Here is a 20,772-nt window from a genome sequence, read left to right on the forward strand (position 1 = left end):
ATGAGGGATCATTTCTCATTTTCTAGGCTTTTTTCCCCTGGCCTTTCCCTTTCCCGATTTTCCAAATTTGATTGTTTCACCCTTCTTTAAATCTCCCCCCCCCCAACTTTCAAGTCTACACTTCCTCCTTGCCCATTTGGACCTGGAGCACAGCTGCATTTCCTGTCTGTTTGCACTGGAGAATCTCGACAGTAGCTTCCTCCCCAAGGGCCACGGAAAACATCTGGGCACATTGTCTGCAAATGAGAAAAACAAGGACTTCAGAAAAACACTAATATAATATAGTCAATTTGGGGACATATATGGTGACAATTAACGCAAGTGGGCTTCTTAATTTGATATTGAGACTCCTTCATTCCTCTCTCCTTAACAATAAAAATGTAATCTTCTTTAAAGACGTATTTTTCTTAGAAATTACTCATGCGGCCACTCTTTAAAGACAACTAATTTTGGTGTTAGCCCAGAAGCAACTTTCTCAAGGGTTTAGTAGGTAAGGGCATCATAAAGAATGAAGATAATTAGGTATCTGGTTCTAATGCTGAAAAAGGTGGGGATGGTGTGCAGTAACACAAAGTGATGATAGGCATTACTTGATAGAGACTTTGTGTATTCAAGTTTCTAAGTGCCTTGAGTCTCTTAGATTGAACGCACGAGCAAAATACAATTTAACACACCATAACTGACTATTACTCAAACTCTAAGGGCATTTCTGAGAAAGATTTTCTTTAACTGGCCTTTTTTTTTTTTTTTTTTTTTTTTTTTTTTTTTTTTTTAATAAAATCGAGGCCCTGGTTAATGGCAGGCTTTATGTTAGTTTTTAATTCCAATATCAGAAAAATTTGATCAACTATTCTATAATCCCAGCAGTCCTTAGTGAAACAAGATGAAAGTCTCAGAACTTACTGACTGGCAGCCCATCCCATTGGGGATTTCCATCTTGTAGAGCCCTACATTTGTCAAGCCAAGTGTATAGGGACTGCATCCATGATAGGCTCCTCTGAAAACAAAACAAAACATGAGAGGATGAGGTCAAGCTTATTTCTCTTTGATAGTCTACTTACTTCAAAAGAAAAACAATGTATGAAAACGTGGAATGAATAAGAACAACACAAACATTTGCATCCGACGCCTTTTAAGAATTCATCTAAACTTATTAATATGGATGTGTTCATTGCTATTTTCCATTGGTCTCAGAGAGCTGAAACTGTGAAAATAATTCTGGAGATCTGTTTGCCAAGGATTCCTAATTTTGAATCTTAATTTTGTCACTCTAAAATAATGGGATTGATTCTTCTAGGTGGCGTTCCAGAGATTCCATGGCCAACAAGTGCTAATCTTCAAAGTGATCACCTTAGGAAGACAAATATTTGCTCCTGTGATGAAACTGCTGCTCAGTGTCACTGGGGAGTGCTGTCCTCTTTGTGTGACTCATGGGACATTATTTAGCAAGTAAGAAACAGTTTTGGTTTCCTTTGAACCTGAAACAGTCATTCTTAGTATAAATCATCATAATCTGCTTCCAAGTCAGAGTCACCTTTCATTGAGCTCCAAATTTTATGTGAAAGAATGGTCATGAAAAGGGAGGAAGAAATACGTCAAATTCTGGTCAATAGTACCGGACTGCTTCAAATAGATCAATACTTATCTGGAGGTGTTCTGAAAGGTTATTTTGATAAGATTCACTCATAATGCATTATTACCATATTTATTTGATAACAAATGTTTCTTTAGGCTTATGAAAAAACACACGTGTGCTTTACATGTAATCTGTGGTGTGCTATGACACAAATCTTTGATTTAGACAGAAATCATTCTGATATGGATTTAACACTGGAGTAACTTCTTTGTTTCATCAATTTTTTCTACTATGTTATTTGTGTCTTTTATGTGGTAAGGATGCAAACTAGGAACACACTTTTCTGTTATTTTAAATGCTAATATATTCATTAGGAGCTTATAAGACCAATTTGGATGGACTTATCTACCACCAAAATTACTAGTTTGATCCTGCCCTCAACTGGACATTAGAAGAATGCTGGGGAAATGCTTCTTTTTTTGTGCCAAAATTTATAAATGCACATTCAGTGTTGGGATGAGTCAGTGTTGCTAAGATGAATGTTATAAAATACAGTTACCTGAAAGAAATGATGTCTGTGTGGTTTGAGTATGCTCTGGCCATCACCATGGCTAGGTCATTGGCTTCTGATCCACTGTTCACCAAGAAAATGACCTCATGGGGAAAGGAAGACACATGACATAGTACTTTTAGTTCTCTGTTGCTTGATTCATGTGACATTGCTAAAGACCATGCAGTCTAGCATCTGTTAAAAAGAGTTCCCTTTGGTTCTGTTGCTCTCCTTTTGGAGCACCTGTTCCCTCACGGTCTTTCTATCTCCTGCTTCTTGTGTACTCTGCCAAAAGTTTGACTATGAGTGTCAACATCTGCTTCAATACTCTGCTGGGTAGAGTCTTTCCTGAGACTGTTATGGTCCAACCAAGGACCATTCATGGAGATAACCTAGGACCCTGGCACATATGTACCAATGGCAGTTCAGTGTCCAAGTGGTTCCCTAGTTAGGGGAACAGGGGCTGTCTCTGACATGAACTCAGTGGCTGGCTCTTTGATCATCTAACCCTGAGGGGGAGGGGCAGCCTTACCAAGCCAGAGAGGAAGACTATGTAGACAGTCCTGATGAGACCTGATAGGCTAGGGTCAAATTGAAGGGGAGGAAGACTTCCCCTATCAGTGGACTCAGGGAGGGTCATAGGCAAAGAAGGGGGAGGGAAGGTAGGGTTAGAAGAGGATTGGAGATGAGGGAAGGTGCTACAGGTGGGATACAAAGTAAATAAGTTGTAATAAAAATTTTAAAAAAGGACAAAAAAGTTCCCTTTAGGTCAGCTTCTGTTTCCATCACTCCCCCCTTTTAACTACTACACAAATGATACATCTCTTCCTTGAACAACTGTTATATGCTAAAAAAATGGCTTAGAGGTTGACTCATTTGTGACAGTCTGAGTTTTTTTTTTTAATTGGCTTTAATGGATGAGCTGCAAAATGGGAAGATGGAAAGACTCTCGGAAAGGCTGATGGTGGTTAGCAGCAGAGACTAGCCATGGATGAGGTTCTTTGGTTCCTAAACATAACTCATCCTATGTACTTACTTATGGAGGCATTGAATGAGGCAGGGCCTCAACCTAGAAGCTTGAGTTATCCCACCTTAATGTTGCTGTGTGACTGTGGAAACAAAATTCAGCTCAGTCTGAACAAAATGATGGGAAGAACTGAAGAGGTCCAGCTCCTCTGAACAAGGGAAAGGAAGCATGTATTGGCGGCTTTTCTCACTACCCTGTTTCTACTCTGCCATGAACTCTGAATCTGAACACAAGTGATGGCCATTCCAAATGTCTTCTTCTATTCTGGATAACATACTAAAAGGAGTATCGAGATGATTGAGTAAAGTAATAACTAAGACCTATGTGCTGAGCACTAGCATAGATCTTACACACACGCACACACACACACACACACTTATGTACTCATTTAATGCCTGCATTTAAATCTTGGCAAAGGTCTTTAGATGTCAGTTCAGTGTCAACTTTTACTCATTTCAGCTGCAGAAAATATCCCATTCCATTAAAGCATCTAGGTGCATTTTAGATTAATGTTATTTATTTATAATTAATAGCCTCAGCATTTATAAAAGAAGAAATGAAACTAACTTTGCAGAAATAATGTGGAGTAGAAAGAAGGAAATCATCATACCGAGGAGCATCTGAGGGCTGGGATTCCCAAAAAGAGATTTCTGGAGAGATGCAAGAAGATGACCAAAGAGAGAAAGTCAAGGGGGCTCAGAGGGCACACATGTGAATGCTGGACTGTTTCAGCAGCAGTTCATAGACCTCTCTTTTCAGCTTGAGTGCTTTTAGGTATGGCTACCTCTTTACCATGGCAGACTTTCAATGCCCAGACCAAATCCCTTGGGATCACAGGTCCCCACCCTTGTGAACTGGGAGCACTGTACCTTAAGAGGCTCAGGAAGAAGTGCCAAAAGCTTCTCTGCATATTCATGCATTGGAGGGTGGAAGAAGACAGAACTAGTGTGCCACAGGCGGTTCATCTGCTTCTGTGCCACTGCAGTTACCTTCCTGGAGAAACATAGACCCAGTTAAGCACACACCACCAGCAGGCATGTCCTCTCCCCTGGGCCCTTGAGTCTGGACACTGTACTATTTCTTAAAGAGTTTCAGGAGGACTCCACTCCTCTTGTTGGAGCAGTGTTCAGTGGTAAGAAATATTTTATAATGCTGAAATCTCATCCTCAGTTTAACTGTACAGGTCAGAAAGCTCATGACGAGACCAAATAGCAACTAAAGGCAGATAAACATACAGGGCCCAGATAGGAGGGCCTTGGGAAGGTGGTGATGTTTGAACTTGATCTAATGGGTGGCAGTGCCTAGGGTTTGACTCATACCAATTCTCTTTGCTATTAATATTGGACACACCTAAAAATTAGCTCAATGGCTGAATAATCTTGAGACATACCAGGCTAAAGAAATTCCTCTGCTATGGGACTTGTTAGTGCCTTTGCTTGGAATAGTGCTACTCCTAAGAAGGAGAGAGGGAGAGTTCATACTGTGTCCCATTGTTATCATTTTTTTGGAACTCCTTTCCGAGGGGCAACTCCTGTGATTATTATTTCACAAACCCCACTTAAGAAAATTGTAAAGTGCCAATAAATTTTTTTAAAAGAGATGAGATCCTTGACAACAGCATCACTGATAGAAATAAACCTAAGAGCTACATGACATGTAGAATGGAAAGGACATGAATTATTTGCAATGAAGTGGCCAGCTACATGAGCAAGGTTCCCTTCCCCTGGAGAAGAGAAGAGCTCTGAAGACATCTGTGTTAATGAGAACTGTGGGAAGAGAAAACCCTAGGGTTAGGGAGTATTCAGTGGAGGCTCTAGATCTATGTTATCAGGTTGGCTGTAGGAAATGAAAAGAAGGAAAACTCAAAGACAACCTTGACTTTCTTGCCTAGAACTCTGGGAAATTCCAGGAATGACTGAGGGATACAACTGTCTCTCCAGCAGGTTTCACATGTATTTCCTGAATAAGTGACTATGTGACTAAAGTCCATTTTGTGGAGAGGATGGATTCAGCTTTAGAATATGTTGAGTTAGGAGATATTCTGTACGGTATTGAGGAATGTGGGGCAGCCTGATGCTTTCTCTGGGTGTATCCAACTTGTTATTGTCTTTTGGTGAGGCTCCAAGACTGAAGATATTATGTTGGATAAACAGGAGGAAAATATAGCTAAATAAACAGGGCAGGAGGGTGGTTATAAAGGCAAGATGAAAGAAGTAAAGAGAGAAGGAGAGACACAGAGATAAAGACAGAACAAGGATCCCCAGAGTCAGGGTCAGGTGGAGATTAGAAGCAGTACAAAGTCAAGAGAGAGATGTCCACTGTCTGGGACATTGTCAGTGCTAAGAGGATTCAGCTTATGTGGTTCTCTGCTTTCTGAATGCTAGCTCGTATGCTCAGGACTTGCACCTCCTGGAAACAAAAGGGGAAAGAATGGGAAGTAGGGAAGGAGAAGGCTGCGGGTGTAAGCCCAACCAACAAGTTAATGTTGGAAGGGGGAAAGTTCCCTCCCATAGGAAAAGAGCTGTAGGCAGGCATTGACTCCTGGGAGAAGGCTTTTATCCTCTCCCAGGGATGAGCCCCCTACTGCTGCTCCATGCAGAGTGTTCAGCTCTGAAACTGTAGACACATGAACAACAAAACAAACTTGGCAGGTTGTATGAATATATGTTTGCGCAACATATATCTGCATAACAAAGGCAATCAAGAAAAAGATTATCTACTTGAGAGTGGGCGAAATGTAAGAAGGGAGGGTAGGTGGGAGAGGCCAGGGGTGGAAAGTGATGTAGTCCTCTTTCAGTTACAAATATGTTTTAAAAAAGCATCATCATAAGTATAATAAAATAGCATATTATATAATAAATTTTTAAGAGATGGGAATGGCCACATAGAAACTGAGAGGATCAGGGATAAGTGTGCTGAAAGTGTGTGTGGAGGGCTGGCCATGGCTTCAGATAATCTTAACTTTATTTCACACATTTCTAAGTAAATTTCCAGCTAAGGTTGAATCCCTCTGTTATAATTTCATTTCCCACCAGTTTCCCAGAGTCCACAGAGATGATCTGTTGCGGATCTAGCAGCTATTTCTTATGATTCATATTTCATGGAAAGCACCCGTGTCTATGTTTGGCCGCTGCATGCCACTTGCCCTTTTCCTCAGTCTATCCCTGTCTTTGGAAAGCTTTCTTCACTAAGAAACACACAGACAGACAGTGAGTCCCACACCGCATGTGTAATAGAGATGACCAAAGCTTCCATCAGCAAGAAAAACTGCAGAATCAAGTTTGCTTGCTTCCTTGCAGAGGAAAGCATGTAGGTTCATGTTGTTACAGACTGTAACAGATAAAATCCAAAGCCAGGGTGTATGAAGCAAGGCTTCCGAATTGCACGAATGATAGTTTCCCCACATTTTTCTGGACTTTAAGGATACTCACGGGTGGCAGTGACCAACACTAACAGTCACAATCCCGGAAAAGAAGTCCAGATATCTGTTTCCCTCAGAATCAAAGAGCCACTCCATATGTCCTTGGTGGAGCAGCAAAGGCTTCTTGAAATATGCTGTTTCCACAGGAGAAAGGTGCTGCTTATGAATTTCCAGGACTCGGCTGTGGGCAAGGGACTACAGATAGACAAATTAAAATTTGTTTTCTTAGTCCTGGGTCCTACAAGATGCAGATCAGGTCCTAGTCCTTTTTATGACCTGAACACATGACTGATTCCCACAAGGCTTACTCCTGGGCACATTACCTACTATGTCCTGAGAAAATTGAAGTCCTTTTTGTTTAGCAGGTGATGCTGTTCATTATATTCCTTTTTAATTTATGATTCCTTCCTAAAGTGTACATAATGACGGGAGCTGGAGTACTGACTTCTTAATGGAAAGCCTGGGTTTCAAGTTGATTTTACCATAAATATAAAATAAAAAAGCTTGGAAATAAGTACCTAAATTAATGTCATATTTGTTGCTATAGGTTTTTCAAAAATTAAAAAAACAAAACAAAACTTAACTAAATAAATGGCTGGCCATGGAGGTACACACCTTTAATTCCAGAACTTGTGAGGCAAAGGTAGATGGATCTTCATGAGTTCCAGGACAGTCAGGGCCACATAGAAAGAACCTACCTCAAAAACAAACAAACAAACAAACAAACCAAATAAATAAAGTGGTGGTGATGTTGGCCATTGAGTCCAAGGCCTTCCTTGTGCATGCTAGGGCAGGGCTTTACCACTGAGTTTCAGACCAAATGTTTCTCTCTCTGAATACATTTGTATGTATGTGTACATGTGTGTATATACACAGATACACAGGCAGGTGTGCCCAGGTAATGTGTGTGTGTGTGTGGAGGACAATAGTCAATGTTGAGTATCTTCTTCAATTGTTCTTCACATTGGTTTTTGCACACTGGGTCTCTCGCTGACTCTGGAGCTCACTGATTCTGATAGCAGGGCTGTTTTCCCAGTATCACTGTGATGGCCATTTGTGTTGTCATGCCCAGCATTTTATGTGGTGGCTGGGGATCCGAACTCAGGTCCTTATACTTCCTAGCCAACATCCTACTCACTGAGCTGATTCTCTAACCCAACATGTTGTAAATAATAAAACCGCTCCCAACATCTTAGAGTTTGTTTTTTTCCCCTGTTGCTGTGATAAAATACTCTGATCAAAGTGACTTAAATTGGCCCTGAGGGGTTCAGATCTTTAATCCCATCACTCATAAGGCAGGGACAGGTGGATCTCTATGTGTTTAAAGCTAGCCTGGTCCTAGACAGCCAGGGTCACATAGGGAGACACTGTCTCAAACACAAAAACCAGAAAAAACAAGCAGACAAACAAACAAACAAAAGCAAACTAAGGGCAGGTTTATTCTGGCTCACCGTTCAGGCTTTAATCTACCATGGGGGTAAGTCACAGTGAAAAGATATTGACAGAGCTGGTCACGTTGTACTCACAACCAAGAAACAGAACAATGAATGCATGTGCCCAGTCAGCTTGTCCTCTTTATTCAGTCTAGTACCCTAAGCTTGGGAATGTTCCCACTCGAAATTAAAAAGAATTTTTAAACATCAGTCAGTGTTATGAAGATAATTCCCCACAGGCACACAAGGGGGTCACTTCTCAGTTGCTTTTAGATTCTATCCAGTTGACAATTAACACTAAGCACCATGCCCATGTTTTTCTTCTAGATAGCACCCGATTATTGAATTTAAAATTTAGGTCTAACAAATATGATGTAGAACAAAATGATTGCTGTGTGTGTGAGGGAGGGGGTGAGAAGAGAGGAGACAGAGAGAGAAATCATTGTCACTCTGACAACAGGAAAATATACTTTTTGGCGGGGGAAAACAGAAAGATCATGTGATGGGTTGCCAAGAACATTATAAATAAAACGCAAGTGATTTCACACTGACCTGAGTGTATGCCCATTAAGTGTATGTGTATCATCTTGTAATATTCCTTTCATGTGCTTTCTGTCTCTATCTCATATATGCTCATTAGTTCTTATATAGCTAAAAAATAGTGTAAGAAGGCTTCAGATATTCTGTAGGACTTAAAGGATAGACTGTTGACTGACATAGAAGTATTATTTGTGCATCTGTTGGGGAACAACTTTGGAAGTCTTGTGATCTCCCAAGGGTGACCTCTTTTTTTTTTCTCTTCTGAACCCCTGGGTCTTACCTGGTATCTCTCAGGTGAGAAGTCACATGGTGGCATGCTGGGCTTTGTATGAAGCGTGAGCTTTGATACAGATATCCAGGAGGCACCTACTGAAGCGATGTGAATTAGGATCTTCAGCTAAGCATGATATACAGCTCTTTGTATTAATCACTTATGGTTACCTGGACCAATTAGGCAAATCTGTTTCTTACTTTAATAAAATAAAAATAAAATAAAACCAAAAATAAACCCCAAATAGTTTTGGTTTTAATGCTGAGTTATTTTTTTAAATTTTTACAATTTATTCATTTTATATCCTGATTGTAGTCCTCTCCATCATCTATTACCAGTCTCAGCCTCCCTCCCCCACTTCCCCCATCCTCTATCCCTTTCCCCTAATCCATTGAAAGGGAAAGTCTTCCGCCACTGCCATCTGACTGTAGCTTATCAAGTCTCACCAGGATTAATGCCAAGTTATCTTAATAATGGATTGTCTGGGGGGAAATGGTTGAATGTAGTACAAAAAGGTAAGGTGGATAAGGAAGTGACAATCCTTTTTTTCATATAGCCCTCTCACCAGCTTAGAGAATTCAATTCAAACCAATGCTATTTTTGTTGACTTTATCATCAGGTAGCAATACACTGTGCAGTAAATATTCATCCACTTTGTTAATAAACATGTTTTCTTTTTTTAAATTTAACTTTATGTTTTATAATTTATTCAATTTATATCCTGATTGCAGCCACCTCCCTCCAGATCCCATTCTCCCTTCTTCTTTCTTCCTATTCCCCTCCCCTATTTATTAGAGAGTGGGGCCCTCCTCCTCTACCATTTGACTACAGCCTATCAAGTCTCATTAGGACTGCTTACATTCTCTCTCTCTGTGGCCTGGCAATACCCACCCCTCAGCAGAGGGAAGTGGTCAAAGAGCAGACAACAGAGTTGATGCTAGAGACAACTCCTGCTCCCCTTACTAGGGAACCCACATGAAGACTGGGTGCCTATCAGTTACATCTGAGCAGGGAGGGGATCTATGTCCTCTTCATGCATCATCCTTGTTTGGTGTATCAGTCTTTGCAGGCCCCCATGGGTCAGTATTTGTTGGCAATGCTGGTCTTCTTATGGAGATCCCGTCCACTCCAGTTCCTTCTATTTCTCACACCTCTCTCAGAACTCTTTCTTACAACTTCCTGTGCTCTGCCCAAAGTTTGACTCAAGACCCAGTTATTGCACCCCTGGGCATATACCCAAAAGATGCTCCACCATACAACTATGTTCATAGGAGCTTTATTCATAATAGCCAGAATCTGGAAGCAACCTAAATGACCCTCAACCAAAGAATGGATACAGAAATTGTGGTACATTTACACAATGGAATACTACTCAGCTATTAAAAACAAGGAAATCATGAAATCTGTAGGTAAATGGATGGAACTAGAAAATAATAATTATCTTCATAACACTAAGCTGCATGTTGTTTAGTGCATAAACTCTATTGTGTGGTCCACTGCTTGATACGTGGTTGTCTCTCCATACATGGAATTCTTTGCTGTTGGCTATTCTAATAGGGAGCTAAGAGAAAAGGGTGTTAGGTGATGGGCTGTAAAAATGTCTGAAACAAGGTCTGGAAGATACCACCCTGTCCTTAAGAATGGGCCACCAACTTAGGACTGTTGGAAAGGGAGAAAAGTTGAGAAGAAAGAATCATTAAATTCTCAGAGCTGGGAAAGACTTTTAGATTAGGAAGAAGATTGAAATTCTTATGTAAATGTAAACTAAAGCTGTTTCTTTAATTTGTTTAAGGTCACCAAAGTAGTTAGAAGGAACAAGAATGAACTTAAAAGTTGTGGACTCCACGCCTAGGATTCCTTTTCTGCTCACCTTTTCTTGACAGCACAGACCTTGGCCTCTCATATAAGTAAAAGGTACAATACAGTTAGAGGCCATCAGAGCAGACATCTAGAGTCTTTATAAGTAGTCTGGAAAGAGAATGATCCTAATGTAGAAGATTTGAGGTCAGTTTTGAGGTAATTTCATCAATGGAAAGAGCTGAGGAGGAGATGCCCCTGGGAGCTGTCAGTGTGTGGAGGAAATGCTGATGTGTGGCTGTGAAGACGCAGGTTTGAGAATCTCAATGAACAATGTGGTTCTAAATGAATCAGGAATGGAATAACTGTGGATGTAGTTTCTTTCAAAATCCCATTCAATTTTTTTTCTGCTCCAAATAATCACTAATGTCACGAATTTGTTCTTACTAAAGTAAGTGGCTTTTTGGCTATTTATGCATAAGAATGACAGGAAAAAGACAGCTTAACTATTCTGAGAATTTCACTTTCTGAAAGCTTTTTATTGTGTGCTAGTCACTCTACTGAAACGGTGAAAAAGGAGTATTTCTGAGAATTAAAAAATCCTTTATTCCACCATCCTTATGTTCCTATCTGTAAAATTGGAGCTGTCCAATAAGGGGGCTGTAAGTTCACTGACTATAATGCTGTAAGAATTAATGAGAGTGCACTGGAAAGGAAAGAGAAACTGATGGGAAAGACTTGCCAGAGAAAAGCTGAAATTTTAGTCAAGGCAGACTCATCACACAGTCACTCACTCATTCACTCGCTCACTCTCTTACTCTAACTCATTCATTCAACAAAGGGAGAGGCATATAAATGATGAAGCAAAGGTTCTATGTGAAATCCATAAATACATTAAAGAGAAAAGGAAAACGAGACAAGAAGAAGATAAGTAAAAAAAAAAAAAAGGAGCTGGGCGTGTCTGTAATCCCAGCACTCAGGGAGATAAGGGCAGGCTGATCTCTGTGAGTTTGAGGCCAGCCTGGTCTACAAAGCAAGTCCAGGACAGCCAAGGCTATACAGAGAAACTTTGTCTTGAAAAATCAAAAACCAAGAGTCAAAGAAGAAGAAGAAGAAGAAGAAGAAGAAGAAGAAGAAGAAGAAGAAGAAGAAGAAGAAGAAGAAGGAAGTAAAGAATAGAGGGAGGTAAGAGGTAAGTTATCAAGTAAACAAAACAAAAAAAATTACTTCCATAAGTGAAATACAGCTACATAATACTCAGAAAAATCTGTCTTGTCATATTATCCCTTTCAATACATAAGCTTCACAAAACATAATAAAAATCAATGGATAAAAATAAATTAATTTTTTTATATGTTAGAAAAATGAAAATCAATATATTTTCAGAAATAATTGCCTGCTTTCCTTGTATAAAACAGCCTGTGCTTTGAGGGTGCTATGAGAGTGGGGCATTGGGAAGCTTTACTTTGGTTCTAGTATATGTGTATACACACATATATAAACACGTGTGTGTGTGTGTGTGTGTGTGTGTGTGTGTGTGAGTATATGTGTGTGTGAGTGTATGTGTAAGGATTAGGTGGGGGAGTGTGTTGGGTTAAAGGTGCTGAATTCAAAGTCTGTGAATTGGTATTTTCGAGACTATATATTTTATGTATCTGTTGTTTTTACTGATCTGATATCTTTTTAGATTAAACACAGATGGCAGCTATGGTTCTCACCCACTTGATCTCACACAGACAACTCAAGACATTAAAGTGGAATTGAATTTGGAGAATACTACCACTCATGTAATAAATACCAAGTGGGAAATCAGATTTAATTTTCCACGATCTAATTTTCAGAGTTCCAGAGCAGACAAATTGCTTAACCTTTGTTTTCTTTCCTCAAAACCACGATCCTAAAGAGGGAAAAAATAGAGGGCAAGGTAGTGAAAGAAATAAATCTTTTGTGCGAGTTTAGGCGTGCTCAGGAAATCCTTTCTTGGTAATGGATTTGGGAAAAGGGTTTTCTAACATCTGCAATCATTTGTCAACTAAGAAGGAGTATTTTTCAGGAGCCTTCACCCTTGACATTAAATGAGGGTTGTGGGAGCTTGACAACACAGTGCTCTTGGTGGGGTGTGACTTAGTCAAGTACACACTTGTGTCTTATTTCTGTAGAGCATTTTTTAGGTAACTTTAAATACAAGCATTCCATTTCCCATCTGATCCGATATTTAGGACAGAGAATGACTCAGGAAAGGGGGATTTATCATCCATCCACCTTGGCACTGAGACAGTGACAGAATGACATGCCATCTGCCAAGAGAGCCTGCTGAAGCTACATTGGGATCTGGAGGAGAAGGGGCCAGAGGAAGAAAGTGCTCAGAGGAGAAAGTGTTAAATTTTTTTGCATGCCCCCCCCCACCTCCCAAGTTGCTAGTTGTCAGACTGGAGGATGGTCTTCTTGTCCCCTTTAAGCTGCTGTACAGTGGGAAGACCATGTTGTTGTTCTGTGTTACCCACGCCTCCATGAGACCACAGCACCCTTGTGTCTCTGCCCTCTCCCATCTGGGGAGTGACAGGATAACTAATCCTGGATGTGCACCCCTCACCAGCAAGGCAGTCACGAGAAGTTCCTTCTAGAATTCATGGCTCCTGCTGGCCTGCCTTCTTTATCCTCTCTCCATGCCCAGTTCTATTTATTACGTTCTGGAGATGATTTCAGACCCCCTTCCAACCCCACAGCCTTCCAACCTAGCCTTTTCCTGCAGTAAAACAGAAGCGGTTGCTGTCGATTGTTCACATGGCAAGACCTCTACCTGTTTCGGGGGCTGGTGGGTGTTTGTTAGAGTCGTTTCTGGAGTGAACCTTCACTGAGATCGTCCTGGGGTCAAGTGAAGGCTCTGACACTCAAGCTAACTTAATTATTATTTTTTTCCCCAAGAGCAGTCTTCCCAGGAGTGGAGTGCTTGGGGGAGTTTCTCAGTGTGTAATGGACACAATTTACCATCCATGTATTCTCCTGTGTTCCATGTATTCTCCTAGTGTGAGAGAAAATGTGTAGGAAATAGCACATTGGGGCACAAGCTCCATCTACCTGAAAATGAAGTGTGAAGTTTGAAACTTTAACTGATAGAAAAGATGCAGCTTTAACATATTTTCCACTTTAGCTGCGTTGATCTGACCGAGATGATCAACACAGTGAAAGCTCCAGCATAGGTCAGGGAAGAACTCCAGAGCCTCATCTCAATCGGAGGCAGCTGATGGCTGCCAAGGGAGAGAGAATCACTATCCTGTGAGAACGTGGCCTCTAGTAAGGTGTTCATGACCCACTGGGTAGCCATATTCCTATGTACAGCACTAACTGGACCCAACATTATTAATAACAACACAAAATAAAAAGAGGACATGGGAATGGGATGTGGTGGGGGACACTAAGGAGAGTGGGATAGAGGCAATGGTGGATGGTTAATATACATTGAATACATTTACAGAAATCTCAAAGAATAAAAGTATTTTTTTTTTTTTTTCAATGCAGTTTATTCAGGAACATTGAACAATCCTCGGACCCCGGGGAAAGCCAGCCCACAGCTTAAATAGCCTCTGGGTAGCCAACCCAGGCATGCCACGGGGGCAATGCAGATAGGTCCACATACATGGAAGCAAGCCAGATCCTCGGCCTTAGCCAAATGTGGAGTTGTTCCTGACAGAGAGCACTCACCATCGGGAAGGTGGAAGGCAGAAACCAGCTCCATCAGAATAAAAGTATTTAAAATGCATTTTCTACTCTATTTTTGGTTGTGAGCCTAGCCTTTAAGGGCTGAGCCATCTCTCCAGCCTTATTTTCTACTCTATATTGAAAATGAATGATTTCTATAACTATATATGTATTTTTAGACCATAATGACTATATGAATCAAGGTAGGTAAGGATAAATAATTTACATGTACCAATGCCACAAAGTAAATATGCAGGAATTAGGGGAGGACTTTACTGGTTTTACACATCTGAAAACATGTAAAGCGTATAATCTCCTTGTGTACCCTGGATGTCCCATTTTAGCTTTCCATCTCTCTTTCCTTTATTTTCTTTTGTTCTGTTTACTTGCCCATTCCTGTCTCACCTGTGGGTTATACAAGGATGGACTTTGCTTGCTCACTGTGACTATGTCTGTAATGCTAGAACACACTTAGATACCCAAGTGTTTTGAATATTTTGTACATACCATGCATGTGTGAAGAGTGTTCAGTGGGTGTGTTTGGATGAATAAACACAAGCACACACATATGTACATGGTAAGCAAGTAGACAGCAGGGCTTCAAGAGCGTTTGGAAGGTCAGGGGAAGCCTAGGGAGTAAAGGGATTAATGGCATGAGTCTGGAAGGTTACTTTTCCATAGTTTTCTTGATAGAGCTCTATATAGGAGTCCCAGTGAGTTGATTAATACCTCCAAGCAGCAACTGGAGATGACAGTATGGTATCACCTTCCTCCAGTCAGAATGGTTAGTGTAAAAACATAAGCACAACAGAAGGTAGAGAAAAGGGCATTCTTATATGCTGCTAGGTGTTGCAGTGAACAGCACGGCAATTTCTCAAAAAAACCAATCAAGACGGACCCACCACATGATTTAGCTGTTCCATTTCTTGTTGTATACCAGCATATTAAAGAGAAACTTCCGTGCTTCTGTTTATGACACTATTCACTTTAGAAAAGTCATGGGATCAACAAAGGTGCCTATACGGATGAAGAAACAGAAAGATCGAGCAAAGGCAAAGTGGTGAATATGCACAATAACATATTATTCAGCCATAAAAGAATCAAATCCTATCATTTGTAGAAAAGTGATCAAAACTGAAGGACATTATGCTGAGCAGTATGCGTTAATCAGAGAAAAAGAAAGACTTTATATTCCTCAAATATGAAAACTGAAATAGTTTACATGAAAGAACAAACATACAGAAGAAAGGATACTAGAGTCTGGAATGATATAAGGAAAGATAAGTAAGTGAGTTACATAACAGAAACTGATTTTAGTGTTCTGTGGCACTGTAGTGTTACCAGGGTTACAGTAACCTGTTGTACGTGTCACAAAGAACTAGAAAAGAAGTGGTGTCTTAGTTACTATTCTACTGCTCTGAAGAGACACCATGACCAAAGAAACTCTTAAAATAAAAAATTTAATTGGGGCCTAGCTTTTAATTTCAGAGGGTTAATGATCAATCATGAAAAAAAGCAGACAGGCTTGTTGCTGGGCCAGCAGCTCAGATCTTTATATTCTGACCCACAGGCAGCAGGCAGAGAGAATAACATTGGGCCTGTCATGGGCTTTGGAAACCCTAAAGCTTACTCCCCATGACACACCTCCTCCAATGAGGTCATACCTCCTAGTTCTTCCCAAACAGTTCCACTCTCTGGTGACTAAATGTTCAAACGTATGAGCCAATGGGGGCCATTCTTATCCAAACAACCCTAGGAGGTCACAGGCTTCAAACATGAAAACTGATAAGGAGTTGGGGGAGTGATAAACATCCTGATCTGATCATGACACATTATTTACATGTAACACATTATCACTCTGTACTGTAAAAGCAGAAATGATTACTGTCAAATAAAAATTAAAAGCTCAAAAAGGAAAGAAACAGGACAAAAGCTTTCTAGGCACCATGCTCATGTTGCCCCTAAGGCAGCTCCACCATCCCAGTCTTTGCTTGGAGAAAAAGGCACTTCATAATTTCAGTGTAGCTTCTCCTTCCTGAGTTTATGCATAATTTATGTCTGTCTGAGAAAATGGAATTAAGAGGTTTGGAAAGACCAGTAAGACAGGATACGGTAAGACCTCTGGGTTTGGAGCCAGACAACACCTGGCTTTAAATCTAGTTGGCTTTTACATGTTTCTACTTTTGATCATACTCTTTATTTTATTTGAATTTTGGGGTTTACTTATTTTATGCACATGTTTTTCCTTCATGTATATATGTGCCCCACGTGCATGTCTGGTGCTCACAGAGATCAGGAGAAGTGATTGGATCTCCTGGAACTGGAGTTAAAGATGGCTGTGAGCAGCCACATGGATGTTGGGAACTGAACCCTAATCCTTTGCAAAAAAGCAGTAAATCAGTGGACTTAGAGAAAGGAAGGGAGAAGTTGGGGGAGAAAGGGTGGGATTGGGAAGGAATGAGGGAAAAAGGCTACAGCTGGGATACAATGTGAATAAACTGTAATTAATATAAAAATTTAATAAAAATAAAATAAAATAAAATCAAAATTTAATTAAGAAAATAAAGGAAAAAAAAACGAGCTTTTAAGTACTGCGCCATCTTTCCATCTCCTGACCACATTTCTTAATTATATTTTGTCATTTGTCTCCTCATCTCTGGGGCAATATAACAGGACCCAACTGCAAGTTTAATTGAAGATGAAAGAAAATAGTATTTGAAGTATTAGGCATGTATTAGACTGGGGAGATAGGACAGTTATTAAATTGCTTACCATGCAAGCATAAGGCTTGGAGTTCAAGCCTCAGACCCCATGGCACACACTTGTCCCAGTGCTGGCAGATGGATCCATGAGGCTTGCTGGCTATCCAGTCTTAGCCTGTTCAGTGAGCTCCTGATGGATAAGAATCAACAGAACCAAACAAAACAACAAAAACCAAACAACTGACCAAACAACAAACAAACAAACCTACGGTGGACATCATCTGAAGAACAACAGCCATGATTGATTTCTGGCCTCATATATATGCACACACACCTGTAAACAAATGTGCACCTCCACAAATACACACACACACACACACACACACACACATACACACACAAATTAAAAAAGCATCGGGCATACATTGTTTTATAAAATTGTGCGGTGAGGAGGGAGAGGATACAGGAGAGGAAAAGAGAGAAAATGGAAAGATGGAAAATACGAAGGTGATGAGAAATGGAAAAGGATCTTCTATACCATGTATAGTGCATGGGCATAAGTTTCCAGTATGGCCCATACATATGGAAACAGATGGCCATTTAATTTTATGTGTTTAGAAAGAAAACCAATGAGTATGTTGTTGAGGTTAGAGGGAACAAGTCCATGTGAAGGTCACTGGCATATGAAATAATTTATGCATATTTCTATATATGGCTGCCTCACATCTCCTCAAATTTCTTATTCTTGCTGCAGAGGGAGGAGGGTATGAGCAGAAGGTGAGAGTCTGGTTAGTTTAGTCCTGGCTTGGTTGACCATGGGAAAAGTGTGTGTGTGTGTGTGTGTGTGTGTGTGTGTGTGTGTGTGAATCTTACCTCATCTGTGTGCAGTGGGTATATATGAGAACAACTATATCTTTTAAAATAAGAACCCCAGGAATCTATCTAGTTAATGTTACACCTTATTTTGACTTATTTTTCTTTGATTTCTTCTTTATATCAAAGTAGAGATAGCAGATTGTAATTTCTAGGTTGAGTATTATCAGGTTTTATTATCCATTGATTTTTATGTCAGGACAAATTGGGGCCATTATAAAATACTAACTGAAACAAAAGCACTGGATTAGAAAGGCTCAGAACCTTTGGCAATTACAAGCGTCTCTTTAAAAATCTCATGCTCACACAGCTCGAATTGTCTCAAATCCTAGGCAACAGCTTCTGAGTTCAGGCTTTCCCCTTCTAGTGATCCTCTGCTGACCCATGTCCCATGGTTTCCACTCACAGCTCAGGGGTGGACACATCTGGAGGATTCTGAGGGAGGTCTCCAGACGGAAGGCTTTCTGCAGGTTTCTCCAGGCTAGAGACATCTCTTTTCTGGCAGGAAGCCGGTCAGTGGGAGGTTAGGCTCCAAATGCTCACTGACCGGCTGGACTTTGCTATTAGAAGAGGGAGGCGGCTTTATAAAGGAAACTAGACTGTAGACTATAAATGGACTTAGGTAAACCCTGGAGTCTGACTTTGTTAGGAATGGTGCCTTAGATGGTGAGGAAAATGAGGAGAGAAGCAGAGAAGGGTTAAAGGTGACAAGCAGAGAGAGAAAGGGTGGCAAAAAGAGCTTGGAAGGAAGGAAAGGAAAAAGAGGGTAAGGGAGAAAGAAGGGACTGAAAAAAACAAAACAAAGTTCACCTGGGCTCATTTTGTAAGCCTTGCATTCCACCCCAGGCCCACCAGAGTGAATTGCTCTGCAAAAGGGCAGTGGCAGAGTTACTTTGGATATAAACATTTATATCAAAAATCGTATCAGATATAAAATATTTCTCACATGTTCATGGGTTTGAATACTTGGCCTCTGGCTGGTGGTACTGCTATGGGAGGCTACAGGACCTCTTAAACATGGAAGCTAGTTAGCAGATACGGGAACACTGGCATGGATCCTGTGAGTGTTTGGTCGACTATGCTTACATCCTAAGCTGTGCCCTTCCCAGTCAGCGCCATGGAACAAGCACATCTGCCCGTGGGCTGATCTGATTCAGCCTCCATGACATTCCTGTCGGCACCATGATAGAGTGTACTCTCTCAAACAATGAGTTAAAATAAGTCCTTCCCCCAGCCCCCAACTTGCTCTTGCCAGGTTTTCAGGCAGAGTGACAAGAAAAGCATCCGATTCAGCAAACTGGTTGAGAAGTGGAGGCCATGCTGTAATACACCTGACCGTGTGGCCTGTACCCTTTAGAATTGCGTGGTGGGAGGAATGTGGAACAGTTTGGACTTGTGGACTACAGCAGCCCCAGAATGTTGTCAACAAAACCTAGACAGCTGTGGTGGTAGCAGTTCAGAATGGGAATGGGGCAGTAAGGAATGTACTCATGAAGTTTTGGAGGACAACAAGGACAAAGTTGGAAAGTGAGACTGGGGTCATTCATGCTATATTTTAGCAAAGAATCTGGCTTTGTTCTACTCATGCTCTGTATGAGGCTGTATGATCTGTATGAGGCTGAATTAAAAATTAATGGGATAATTTTTTTGGGAGAGAGAATTTCCACACAGCACAGTAGCCAGGCTTTGCCACAGTTATGGCAAACTACTTTAGACTAATTTACAGTGAGTAACTGGGAAAGAAAGTGGAGCTGAAAGATGTGAAAAATGTACAATTTTGGTGATAAAAGAAGTGTAACTTTATAGTCATACAGAAAGTGACTGTGGACAAAGTGTTAATTGTGAAAGAGATTAGTGCAATCAGTGAGATAGCTTGCATTCTGCCTAGATGAGAGAAGTGGTGTCTCGAAGGCGACACTTCTCTCTAGGGCAGTGGTTCTCAACATTCCTAATGCTGGAACACTTTAACACAGCTCCTCCTGTTGTGGTGATCCCCCCCCCCATACAAAAAAATACTCTCATTGCTACTTCATAACTGTAATTTCGCTAGTGTCATGAATCATAATGTAGACAGATGGTATTTAGGATGTCTTGATAATGTGATGCCTGTGGGGCTTGTGATCCACAGGTTAGCAGCCACTGCTCTCAGGACATCCTGCTCCAACATGACTGTCTAGATAAATGTTCTTCCTGATAAAGAAGTGTAAGCCCCTGAGACCAAAGCAGTCAAGCTCCAAGGGGGAATAGACTCCATCTAAAGCTCCAAGGGGGAATAGACTCCATCTAAAGCTGGCAGCAGGATGTGTTGCCATTTATGCAAACTGTTGTGCAGCCATGAGTGACAGGCTCATGGAAGCTCGAGGCGTGGACATGTGCTGCCTGTCATGGTCCCTGTAACAGGCCATCTTAGGCCACTGGACGAAGTTGTGCAGGTGGAAAATATGTTGTAGTAGAGACCCCTGGATGTTCAAGCCTTCAGAAACACGTGAACACCACGGAAATCTGCTGGAAATTGAACCAGGGTCCTCTGGAAGGACAGCCAATGCTCTTAACCACTGAGCCATCTCTCCAGCCCTGCAGAACTGGGGACTTTTGAAGTTTGACCAGACTGATTTTGCTCTATGAAACAGCAATAAAGCTCAAGGGCCCAAAAGTGTTAGGTTTCAATGTCAAATATATCCCTAGCCACCTCATGTATTTGAATGCTTGCTCTCCAGCTGTTGGCACTTTTTGGGAGATTATGGAACTTTTATCCATGGAACATATATTGCAGACTTATGATGAAGAGAGTGAAGGTTGATTCTACTTCTCACCCAGGCTCTCTCATTTCCTGCTTTGGAGCACTTAATAACAAACTGCCAAAGTCCAGCCTTCACGTATGCC

At 40.9% G+C, this 20,772-nt stretch overlaps 1 protein-coding gene across 5 annotated transcripts in view; it reads right to left on the reverse strand.

Moving 5' to 3' along the window:
* Positions 1 to 18,453, reverse strand: part of Agxt2 (alanine--glyoxylate aminotransferase 2) — a 41,245-nt gene extending 22,792 nt beyond the window's left edge. The window contains exons 1-9 of one of the 5 annotated variants that reach the window (XM_060380468.1): positions 17,087 to 17,239; positions 15,217 to 15,331; positions 14,822 to 14,943; positions 8,828 to 8,916; positions 6,585 to 6,769; positions 4,023 to 4,146; positions 2,136 to 2,230; positions 904 to 997; positions 143 to 236 (exon numbers count right to left, since the gene is read on the reverse strand). In XM_060380468.1, coding sequence (XP_060236451.1) covers positions 143 to 236; positions 904 to 997; positions 2,136 to 2,230; positions 4,023 to 4,146; positions 6,585 to 6,769; positions 8,828 to 8,916; positions 14,822 to 14,943; positions 15,217 to 15,221 — 808 coding nt within the window. In that variant the 5' untranslated portion in view covers positions 15,222 to 15,331; positions 17,087 to 17,239. Of the gene's footprint in view, positions 1 to 142; positions 237 to 903; positions 998 to 2,135; positions 2,231 to 4,022; positions 4,147 to 6,584; positions 6,770 to 7,189; positions 7,269 to 8,827; positions 8,917 to 14,821; positions 14,944 to 15,216; positions 15,332 to 17,086; positions 17,240 to 18,295 lie in introns of those variants that run through there. The other 4 variants (XM_060380467.1, XM_060380469.1, XM_060380470.1 and 1 more) reach the window with 4 other exon arrangements.
* Between the last annotated feature and the right edge of the window lie 2,319 nt (positions 18,454 to 20,772).

Source organism: Meriones unguiculatus, chromosome 3 (assembly GCF_030254825.1).
Source record: "Meriones unguiculatus strain TT.TT164.6M chromosome 3, Bangor_MerUng_6.1, whole genome shotgun sequence".
Classification (NCBI taxonomy): Eukaryota; Metazoa; Chordata; class Mammalia; order Rodentia; family Muridae; genus Meriones; species Meriones unguiculatus.